This window comes from Sapajus apella, unplaced genomic scaffold, assembly GCF_009761245.1.
Source record: "Sapajus apella isolate SASKATOON/1434 unplaced genomic scaffold, GSC_monkey_1.0 scaffold1, whole genome shotgun sequence".
In the NCBI taxonomy this organism is placed as follows: domain Eukaryota; kingdom Metazoa; phylum Chordata; class Mammalia; order Primates; family Cebidae; genus Sapajus; species Sapajus apella.
Window position 1 is genome coordinate 58,664,129 of NW_022436941.1, and position 12,199 is coordinate 58,676,327.

At 33.1% G+C, this 12,199-nt stretch overlaps 1 protein-coding gene across 6 annotated transcripts in view; it reads left to right on the forward strand.

Moving 5' to 3' along the window:
- The window catches only part of SSBP2 (single stranded DNA binding protein 2), a 314,744-nt gene that overhangs the window by 264,859 nt on the left and 37,686 nt on the right, over positions 1-12,199 (forward strand). For 3 of the 6 annotated variants that reach the window (XM_032276921.1, XM_032276946.1, XM_032276936.1), the window contains 2 exons: positions 3,624-3,715; positions 9,825-9,873. In XM_032276921.1, the coding sequence (XP_032132812.1) occupies positions 3,624-3,715; positions 9,825-9,873 (141 nt within the window). The remainder of the gene's footprint in view (positions 1-3,623; positions 3,716-9,824; positions 9,874-12,199) is intronic. The other 3 variants (XM_032276962.1, XM_032276929.1, XM_032276954.1) reach the window with 1 other exon arrangement.

Consider the following 12,199-nt stretch of genomic DNA (forward strand, 5'->3'; position numbering starts at 1 on the left):
CTTCCATAATTTTTTGAGCTTAAGATCAATGTGATACAGGGGACTGCAGTTACCTATTAAAACAACTGAATTCCTAAAACAAATATGTAAATCTAATTATTCTTACATTATGTTGATTTGAGCAAAGTGCACACACAGAATATAGTTAACATGTGATTAATATTTATCACATGTATGAGGTTTGCCCCAAATCCAGACATATTTTTCCCTATCCATTAATCTATTTTAGATCTAAATACAGTGGTGGTACATTATTTTTAAAGTGAAAATATGTTAGTATCCTTTCAATAAAAAACAAAACTACCTATTTAATCAAGAAAAATATCTTCTAATATCATATATGAAGCCAGTTTTCTACTTGGTTTTGTAATAAGATGTACTTAGCTAACCTGTGTTCTTAAGGTCAGCAAGTGCCATGTAATTACCCAAAACTACCTAACTAGTTCTAGTTTCTCTAGAAATATGAAGGATAAATAAGTTATATACAAGTAAGAACATATGATTTCCAAATCAAATACTTGGGGTGGAAAAATGGTGAAGTGGAAATAATATATATGATAGGCTCTCATGTAAAGAGAGTAAACTGATCCTATATTTTCAAATCTATGATGGAGAGTAGAGTTCAGCTCAGTACAAGGAAGAACTTTCTAGAAATTAAATTGCCCAACCATGGAAAGACTTTATAAACTTTCCTAGCAGAGTCTGAACAGCCATTTTGTCAGGAACGTTGCAGTAGGAGAGAGATTAGACCAGATGGAATTGTATAGTTGTCATCAGCTTTAAAATTCAGTGATTCTAAATTAGCTCTTCCCGTTCTGCCTTTGTTGATACCACTTGGAAAGCAAGTTGTTATTCTTTCTTTTCTTTCTTTTTGATTTAGATTATTCACTAAATGAAAATATTTTGCAAATCTATCAAGCATTTATTGAAGAAGTTCTTACTCATTTCCTGGAACAATTCAGTTGAACTAGCTCATCATTCATGGAAGGCCTACTGTGTGCCAGGCATCATACTTGAGCACTGGGTATACAAAGATGAGTAACAGATATGATGCCGTCGAGGTATTTATTGTTTAGCAGGAAGTATAGATACACAAAGGAAAACTATTATATAATGGGGAAAGTCTAGACAAATATACATACTTTTTGTGGAGCCATTACATGAAGAGTCAAGTAATTCTGTTAGAGTTGAGGGCTATGGAAGCTAGTGAAAAGAGGACTCATTTAAGCTGATTTATTAACAGTGGTGAAAGAAAAAAAAGAGTTAGCAGCTACAGTTTTTGAGCCCCAAATACCATGCTTTTAATTCACTAAGAACTAGGATAGGTGCTTTATGTTTCCTTTTATTCTCCAACAAGCCTGTAAGGGAGATAATATTATCACTTTACAAATAAGGAAATCAAGATTAGGAAATCACTGGGAGGATCGTTTGCCCAAGATCACACACATAGATGAAGAAGAAATGGGACAGTGGCAACAGAGATTCAAACCATTGTCAACCTATGTCCAGAGCTGTAAGGAAAATTAATGTTTTCCTTGACAAAATAAAACACAGATCTTCTAAGACCAAAAATGAGGTGAGACTTTCCTTGTGAAACATTTCTCTTATACTTTACCATTCAGATTTTGTTCCCAATGACTAGCCTTTATCTCAGAGACCCTTGCTAGTACTGCTGCTGCTACCACCATGCCTGATCCGGTGGTTAGGCGAAATAGCTGTCCTTTTAACCAATGTCTCAAGTGTGAACAGAATCATTCTACCATCCCATAGCTCACAAATTTGGATATTTAAATGAGATTTCCTTAAAGTAAATAAACAATGGGAATAGCATGTATCAACTGTGGCTTACATTCTGGAGTCAATAGACCTGCTCTCTCTGATTTATTTCCTTGTCATCCGAGCACCTACTACTTCAAGGCCAGGGAAGATGAGTTAGTGTGAGTGTAAAAATCTATTACGTGTTTCTGAACTTAAATCCAGTAGGCTGAAGGGTATGGTTGGGAGTAGGGAATAAAGGTGAAAATTACAGAAAATGAGGACAGGAAAGATGGGTTAGGGCTGAGCCTTGAATAACCCGTAGAGCCATGCTGAGAAGTTTAAACTTACTTGACAGGTAGTGTGGGTCATCATAGCTTTTTATTATTTATTTATTTATTTATTTATTTTTTAAGATGGGGTTTCACCATGATGGCCAGGCTGGTCTTGAACTCCTGACCTCAGGTGATCCACCCACCTCAGCCTCCCAAAGTGCTAGGATTACAGGCGTGAGCCAGGGTCATCATAGCTTTTAAGTGACATGAATAGGATTGAGTTTTAGAAGGATAGCTCTTGAGGCAGCTTGGAGAAGAGATTGGGTGCAGGAGAGACTAAATCAGAGAGACCAATTAAGATAGTGCAGTAGTCTCAGTAAGTGATAAAGATTAGTAATAAGAGGATAGAACTATTTCAAGAGCCATTTCACAGATAGAATCAATAGACTTTGGTAACTGACTGGATATGGGAATTGAAAGAAAAGAAACATCAAGGAGCTCCTGGAAATTCTTAGCTTGGTCTGTTGTATGGAAGGTGATACCACAGAACTGACTGAGGAAGGCAGTACAAAGAACTCAGTCCTGAGAAGATAATATTGAGTTTACTTTTAGGTATGTTGTGAGTAAGATGTATCCAGATGGAAACAGATCCTGTAAAGTTCAGTGTCTGAGTTATCTTTATATCAAGATCAGATATAAAGATTTGGGATTCCTAACATATTAGTTGTTGAACAAATGGAGGCAGATGAAATCACTCATAGTGTTTTATTGAAAAGAATGCTATAGCTAGAACTTGGAGAAAAGCAACATTTTAAAGGGTTAGCAAAATAAAAAGAGCTAGCAGAGGAAATTGGAAAAGAGTACCCAGAAGAGTTTGAGGAATATTGGTATCAGAAAGCCAAGTGTGAAAGTTATTGGCAATGTCAAAATATAGTAAGATAATAGTGATAAAATTAGCCTTTTTGTCCTTACAGCAACTAATCTAATATGATGTACACATTAAACATTAAAATGTTTTTACTTTTTGAATGCACATAATACATATTAATAGAAGCTGATTGAGTCGTACGTATTTTGAGTATACATTAGTTTTTATACATTTTTTGTATATGTATATTAGTGCATTTCTGTGTTAGACATGTTGTTTTGTAAATAGAAGTTTGCATTTAACTTTCTTGTGTTGGGTTCACCTGTTTTGTTTTGTTTTCAGACTTTGTGTTATTGTTCTGGGTCTGACAATTTCAAACATTGAATAAATCTTTTCTTTCAAAATAGAATTTTGGATTTATGATATGTTTTATTTGAAAATGTTTAGTGTTGTACATATCTTAGGAAATTAATAAACTATATTGAAATATAATTGCAACCATACCTTAATCATTTAACATGCTCCAGTGATCATACATATTCACATAGTTTAAAAAAGACATAGAAGAAAATAATAGCTAAAATAGAAGCAAAAATACAAGAGTGGACCCCTCAGAGAATGAATTACACAGGCCTTATCCAATTGGAGTTATGTAGGGAAATCATTAACGTGCTCTCCTTTCTTTCCCCCCTCCTCTTTGGTTTTGTTTTTTTGTTTTGTGGTAGTCTGACCCTTGGTTATCATTACAGAACTATGGAGGTGCAATGAGACCCCCACTGAATGCTTTAGGTGGCCCTGGAATGCCTGGAATGAACATGTAAGCTATATTATTATATATTACATTATTATGCAGATGATATTTCATATATATAAATAATACCATATTCTATTTAGTAAGTATTCTATTTTCTAGCTTCTCAGATTATATTAATTTGTAAATCAGTTTGAGCACTTCTGTCTCTGTGTGGTATAAAAATGAACTAAACATGAGCTGTAGTGTTTGCTTCATTTTCACAACATAATCTCTTAGATTTTCTTTGTTCCCTTACAACCTTAATTTATTTTTTTCATTTTCAAGTGCTATAAATAATAGCTTTTAGTCTATTTCATTTTGTTAAGTACAGAGTCTCCATATATTATATAAAGTATGAAGAGATGCTAATACCAGTATTTTGACTTAACATTATAGAAACAGATAATTGAATACTGTTAACCTCATTTTAACAGATAGATAGTAATTCTGTGAGTAGAGTTTTTAACTCATAAATACATATATATATCTTTACTTTTGCTTTGTTGGGACTACTGTCAACACAGGAAGAATTCTCTCTGGTAGTGTACTATAATCTCTATTAAAGAACTTTCCATAGTATAGGATGAATTTTGTTTTGAAAAATTCCAGACATACTTAGATAAGGAGTAAACTAAATTTTTTATGAGAATGGCCCTTCCAACCCAAAGAGAGTAGTTTGTTTCTATCAGCCAATATAATGTAGTTGGTTAGGAAATTTTTCTTTTTCATATCCCGATTGCCCTCCAAGTCATATACACCAGGTGCTTGTTAGTGACTTTCATTAATTTACCAGAGGATCAATTTCATGATGTGGCCTAAAGAAAACTTACCAAAAATAATGAAAGTTTTCCATATAGATTTGTCTCCTCAAATATGTTTCCATCAACCGTGTTTTAATTACTTATATATCAAATTAAACAATTCTGCCATCATTTAATGGCATTGAAGATACACTGTGAAATAAGCTCTTTTGATGTATGTAGGAATTTTTTTTAAGTTTCTGAAGCCATTTTCATGGAAAGCAAATTTGCCTGAAATAGAAAATAGGTTAATAAGTGGATACCACCTAGACTTAAAACTGAAAGAACAGGGGGAAAAGTAGGTCAAATTTTCCTATCACATCTTTTTACTTTTTAAGTAAAAATGGATACACAGGAAATCTGACTCTTCTTAAATTCCTCAAAGGCTTAGCCTTGTATTAATGGTTGTTTCAAAAAAGAGTGAGTGGTATCTTGTGCTTATTATGTCAAAAGCTGAAGCTGTTACCAGTAGGATGGAGATATATGTAAGATTTACCCACCTGAGATTCTTACTTTACAATGCAGATTTTAAGGGGTATAATTTTGAATACTGTGTATCAATGTGAAGAGCATATATTTTGAATACTATGATCACCCCAGAATGATCGTTCAATAATAAGAATGTATCTAATACCGTTTGTACATTACTCTGCATTATAATTGGACATGGAACCAGCTTGAAATCCACTTAGTTTTGCCTGTTCAGAGAAAAAAAAATTGTTGTTATTTGACCATTGAGAGATTCAAATAACTGTTTCCAATTGTCTAGTTTCTTTCTCAGATATACTTAAGCATATACATGTATACACATTTAATTTCCTAGACTATGGAAACTAAAAATATGGCTGAAAATTTTAATATTATTATTCATTGATACCTGGGTTTGGGTGTCTTATTTATGTATGCCTAGATACTTTAAAGTATTTACTATTACATAATATTTTACTATTAATATAATATCTGCTTTGTAAAGAACCTTTAAGCCTTACAGACTCTCATCTCCATTTTTTGTTATTGTTTTCTTTTATGTAAGGTCTTATACCATTTTTAGTTTTCTTTAAATCAGGATTCCTTCAAAGACAATGAAATGTTAATATTTACAGTTTATATTTGTAAATATTTTCCTCTAATAGGGAAACTTCTCAAGTGTGAATGATCTATAAGAGTAGAACTCTTATATTGATACTGGCCTCCAAAAAGCAAGTTTGTTTAGAGACATAAAAAGTGAAACATATTATCTCCATTGCATTCAATAAAGTAAGCTTTATTGAAATTCACTTTATAATTTCTTTAAAACAAAAGTCTAACTTTGTAATGCAAGCACATAATATTTCTAACTGGCATTTGTAGCTTCATGTCATTAAGGAATTTTGCATATTCCTTAAAAATGGAAGAAAAAGGCATCAGAAGGGCGTTACCTTAAGCTCTGTCTTGAACTAACTAAACTATTTAAGTAACAAAAATATTTATGTGTTAGGAGTTAGGAGGAACATGTCAGAGACTCATATGTGGATAATTTTTCTTTAGCTTGTCATTTTTTCTCATTTGCCATGAGAGTATGATGACAATAAAAAATTCCCAACCCTGGTCACTAAAGTAATTAAATACGGTATTCTAACTGGCAACTGTATTTCTTTATTGCAGAATAAATCATTTGGAATAAAATTTGGTAACTCTGTTGTTTAAAAAATCTTTACATTTTCATGCTCTAAACTTAGGATAAATTATATTGTGTCACTTAAAAACTTACTTTCTATGTTTCTGTGGCTAGTATTATATCTTAGACGCAAAAGCTTAATTTAAGTAATCTAAAGTAGTATTTGTAAGTTATGGCCAAAATTTAAGTGTCTTTAAATTCATTGTAGATTATTTTTTAAAGAAAATTTGGATAATCATGTATTTCTAAATTAGATACATTTTTACAAGTTTCCAAATAATTTAGGATTTAGTATTAAAACATCCCTAACTCAACTTTATACGTTACTATTAAGCAATACAGAGACCAAAAGGATTTCAGAGGATCTTCTTGTTCTATATTATATCCTGCAGAATTATGAAGTTTGTGGAGTATTATTTTGAAATAAAATGATAGCGAATTACAGAAGAAAGAGGATTTTTCAGGCCAGGCATGGTAGCTCATGCCTGTAATCCCAGCTCTTTGGGAGGCCAAGGTGGGCGTATTGCTTAAGGTCAGGAGTTTGAGACCATCCTAGGCAACATAGACAGACGCTGTCTGTACTAAAAGTAAAAAAACAAGCCGGGCATAGTGGTGGGCATCTGTAATCTCAACTTCTTGAGAGGCTGAGGCATGAGAATCCACTTGAGCCTGGGAGGTGGAGGTTGCAGTGAGCCAAGATCCTGTCACTGCACTCCGGCCTAGGTGACAGAGCAAGACTCTGTGCCAAACCAAAAAAAGAAAAAAGAGGATTTTTCTCTTTGGTAGTAGTGGTTAATTTGATTTTGTCAAAATTAACCTCCTTACCAAAAAATGCTGACTTATCCACCCAGGCTCTAGCACAGTGGTGCGATCTCAGTTCACTGCAACCTCTGCCTTCCCGGTTCAAATGATTCTCCTGCCTCAGCCTCCTGAGTAGCTGGGAGCACAGGCATGTACCACCACCCCCAGCTAGTGTTTGCATTTTTTGTATCGATGGGGTTTTGCCATGTTGCTCAGAATGGTCTTGAACTCCTGAGCTCAAGTGGAACCCACCTCAGCCTCCCAAAGCTTTGAGATTACAGGCATAAACTACCACATCCAGCCTCTCTTCATTTTTAAATGAGGCTAAGGTGATTCTACTTCAAACCATACTTATATAGAAATTTTGCATCAAAATAATTCCTATGTTATAGTTTGTAAATTACTTTCTTAATAATACTGAGGGCCCTCAAAAGGAGTGGGAATTACTGAGCTTAACTAGTTGCTCTAATGGAACTACCCCTACTATAAACTTCACTTTACATAAAACATTTGTGAAACTTAAAGTATTTTCAAACACAATGATAATATTCGCAGAAATTTAACTTACCCATATGAATTATTAATACTTAATAAATAGTAAAATGAAATTTATGAAATACATAGTATGTTGGAACTAGATTAGTATTTATCAAATGGAACTATATAATGTTATAGCATAAATGTAACATTTAATTTAGTGTACTTCAATATTTAATTATTTTAACATTTACTTTAGCGTGCTTAACATTAGACAAATTTGAAAATAAAATATTTGTACATCTTATTCATACTTGTTTTGTCATGATATTTCAAAATTTTAAGATTATCTACATAACATTATTATATATAAATTTTGCCAGGATCTGCGTATGGTGTATTTTTATGTTGTTTTAAGATAAATGTTCCCAAGTTTTTTTAATGTTTTATTTAACATCAAACAAATCATGTGGTTGTATCATACTATCCGAATGTTTTACCTTAGTTTCTGTCCATTAGGATACTGAATCCTGTAGGTAAAATCATTTTTCTTTCCTTTTTTTTTTTTTTTTTTTTTTTGTAGAAAGTGATTTATTTAAAGCAAGAGAAACAGGAGAAGAAGAGAGAAAGAAACAGCTAACTCTCACACTGAGTGAGAGAATCCAGAAAGATGGAATCCAGGAGAGGAAAGCGGGAATAGAGAGAGATGGAGTTTAGGAGGGGAAGACAGGCTTCCACGAGAGGGTGTAGAAGGGGTCTCCAAAGTGGAAATCCAGGAAAGAGAAAGATGGCTTCCACAAAGGGAGTGTTTGTGGAAGGGGACCCAAACATGGAGTCCGTAAAATCATTTTTCTAAAGTGTTCCAGTAATTAATTGTAAAACCATCATCATCATCATCATCATCGTCTTGGAGAAGCAACAATTTCCAAAGACATTCAATACAAATGTCCTTGCCTTCTTTTTCCCTATGCACAAAATTTTATCAAGTCCTCACTGGTATCTTCTATACATCAAGCTGAACTGGGAAAAAATTTCACTTGAGCCCAAGGACAGGACCCATGCTCTTCCCTGCTGCTCACACAGCTTAGGGAATCCCCAAACAAAACTAAAACAGTTCTAAATATTCCATGCAAACATGGGTAATATAATAACTAATTTGCACAGCCTCTTTATCTAACATTTAGAACTAGCTTGTCCAACCCATGGCCCAGGATGGCTTTGAATGTGATCCAACACAAATTTGTAAACTTAAAACATTATGAGATTTTATTTGTGATTCTTTTTTTTTTTTAATTAGCTCATCAGCTATCATTAGTGTAAGTGTATTTTATGTGTAACCTAAGACAATTCTTCTTCTTCCATTGTGGCCCAAGGAAGCCAAAAGATTGGACACTCCTGATTTAGAATTTTAGGTTTAAGGTCTCTAGATTCAAGGAATTTTTTTAATTAAACTTTTTCATTGTCTTAGTAATTCAAAGGGAAGGGGAATTTTGAATGACCCTAATTAGAGGAGACTGACTGACAGTAGCCTACTTTTCATAAGACAGTATTTATTCAGGTATACAACTTACTACTTAGTACTAAATGAGGACAAGAGACCTTTTTGATTTAACTAATTGGGCATTAATTTTGCTTTAAAAGCTCTGTGTCCTTATAAGCTGTAGAATACAGAACATTCTCCTCTACTCTACAGTGAAGTAATATATTGGCATAGATTATCTCCCATTTTTTCTAAGGTTTACTCTGGCCACTACCTGGAACTGAAATTATGAGAACAAGAAATGGAATTTTCTCATTTAATAGTAACTAAATCATCAGTAGCATTGAAAGATAGATATATAAAGTAATGTGTGATACTCTGTGGTTTTTTTTCAAAGGAAGCAACTTTAGATACTTTTTATATGTTTTTATTTGTTTATAGCTTATATATTTTTATTTGTTTATAGCTTCATAGGAGCAATCATTTTTTATATATTGATGTTTTACAATTTTATTTTAAATGAGATACAGGAAGCTCTTATGATGTCACAAGATTATATTTAGTTCATGATTAATACTTTTCACTACAGAAGTATGTTTTATAATGATTTCAATATATGTATATATTTACTCCTATGAATGATTACCATCTATATAACATAACAATTTAATTTTAAAATAAAACTGGGTTTTCTAAAAGCAGTTCAATCTGAGAAGAAAACTGTTCCATGGAAGAATAAAATTGGGGGACTTAAGATATAAAAAGCTATTAAAGTAAATGTAAAGAGAATAATTTCAGTGCTGAACTAGAACTATATGGTAACTGAATTGTAAATGTTAATATTTTATGATTTGTCTTTGATTATTGTGAAACATTTAAAGCATAGGTTAAAATTTCATTTATCATATTGTTTTGTAGGGGTCCAGGTGGTGGTAGACCTTGGCCAAACCCAACAAATGCCAATTCAGTGAGTACATACATATATATATTTTTAAATATTTTGCATTTTGTAACATTTAACAAAAATCACAAAAACGTTTTGCTTTTAAAAGCCTGTAATTGGTTGTATTAACCCTTTTTTAAGTAATCATTGAAAAAGAAGTTTAATATATATCTTAGAAAAAGATGCATAATTTTTTGAAATTATATAATTTTCTTTCACTTCAAGATCTAATATAAACACACATTCTATATCAAGACTTTCAAAAATAAAAATTGAAATAGTGTGACTTAAGTATATACTACCATTGCCTATAAATGGTGATCTGTATCATAAAATGGTGTGATCTGTATCATAAAATGGTTTGATCTTCTAAAATAACTATTAACAATCACTAAGTTGACAAATACAATCAGCCTCTGTTAGAAGAAACCAATTATGATTTTATTTGCTATATCAATTACACCCAGGTTTGCTTTCTTGCTGCCCCAGAAAGCAAATGCATATTTACCCTGTACCTGTTAGCTAGATTGACATCCTTGTACATCTCTATATATACCTGATATCTTGGGAATTTTCTTTATATATTTGTGGCAGTGGTTTGACTGCACAAATATTTATCTCTCTTAATATTGTCACAGAAATATATGCACAGGTTGAAAATTATCAATCTTAATATGATTTTAATGTGATCCTGGAGATGTTTTTCCTTCTTGTCTTTGAAACCTTGAGTTCTTCGATATGTGAAAGAAGTCTGCCGTGTACATCTGTGCACTGCAGAAAGGTTGCTGGGTCAAGCGAGTCACTAGGAGAATGAAATACAACCTGTGATCCCCTTGTGAAATCAATGGGCATCTACCCATAGAGGATGCCTTTTGCTAATATGTACAAAGGTATCTTCATTGGCCAGCAGTGGCCTGAATGTTAAATGAATACAAAACTGATCCAATGTTTAAGATTAGACTGTAGAAAATCATCCTAAATCCATTGCTGTTTTAAAGCAGGAATCACTTTCAGCTCAAGCAAATAACTGTCATATATTTTTTAAATGTTAATTTATGGTATCTGCTTTTGTCTTAATTTTAATAGCTATGATGTTTGCTAAGTAAATGAAATGATTTGAAGTGAAAAGAATGGTGTTGCTTCCATTTGAGTCTTCCATGTACTATTTAATTTCAATAAATCTTTCTTCTAAAATAGTGTTTTTCCAGATTCTGTTGTAATAGAATATCTTTACACCTTCAAAATTCTTTTAGTTTGCCTATATGCTTTAAAAGAGTTTGCTTCTTACTATCTGTAAGCTTCTTACTATTTGACTTAACCAATTCATTCAAGATTTCACTTTAAAATGACATCTGTCTAGCAGGTCAAGATATATTTATTTTAACTTCCTATTTAAATGCCCATAATAAGAATGCAAGAAAATGTTTTTGTAACACTGAAAACTCTGACAGTCTTCCCAGTGCCAGAATCTGGAAAGAATTTCCATTATCTTCATGACTCATGAAGCTAGATGGAAAAGCACAACCAATGGCTCACCTTAACTATGTAAGCCTTCCCACCTAGAAGCAAAAGAACCCTTCTCTTATTCCTCATTATTAGCTCAATCAATCATCCCTTTACTGCCCATTGCAGGCAGCCAGAGTACAATTCACACCCACCACCACCCACCTCTGTAAGTACCTTTTTTACACACTCATCCAAAGATTATATCTCCCACAGGGCCCCCAGGAAGGTGGGCAGGGTTTGAGCAGTTGATATTGACAAGGATGTTTCATTGGACCAGGGGGGTATATTATCCAAGTAAACAGTATAGATGAGAAGAGAGCTCTGTGTTCTGATGACTTTTAGTTTTTTAGGTACTCCATCTCTTTAGGATTTCGTAGCACTGAGCACTGTGGGTAGGAGAATGCGTTATAACGTACTAGCAGTTCTGCATTATTTTAGACCCTGAGAAACATTTGGAATTAGGGTAAGAGCCATACCTATAAAATTGCTGTCCACCAGTCTGAAATGGGCGTTTGACCAGCACACATGTAGACAAGTAATGGAGTTGAAAGCAGTCTCCTCGATGAATATATGCCAGATGTGCAAAATCTACCCTTACTCAAAGTATGTGAATAGGGAAAAGAAGTGGAGGAGACCTATAGTTTTCTTTTTAGAGAGAAAAAGTAGTCATGCAGAGAGAAAGTATGCCTCTGAAAATGACTGTTATAAGAATAAAGAAAAAAATCATAGATAAATGATGACTTTCTAGCAAAGACATAGGGCTTCTGCGAAACAGAAGCAAAAAATATTAAGGAGGTGTTTTTCCCAAAAAACCATTGATCATTTTGTGGTGACAACTTATTCA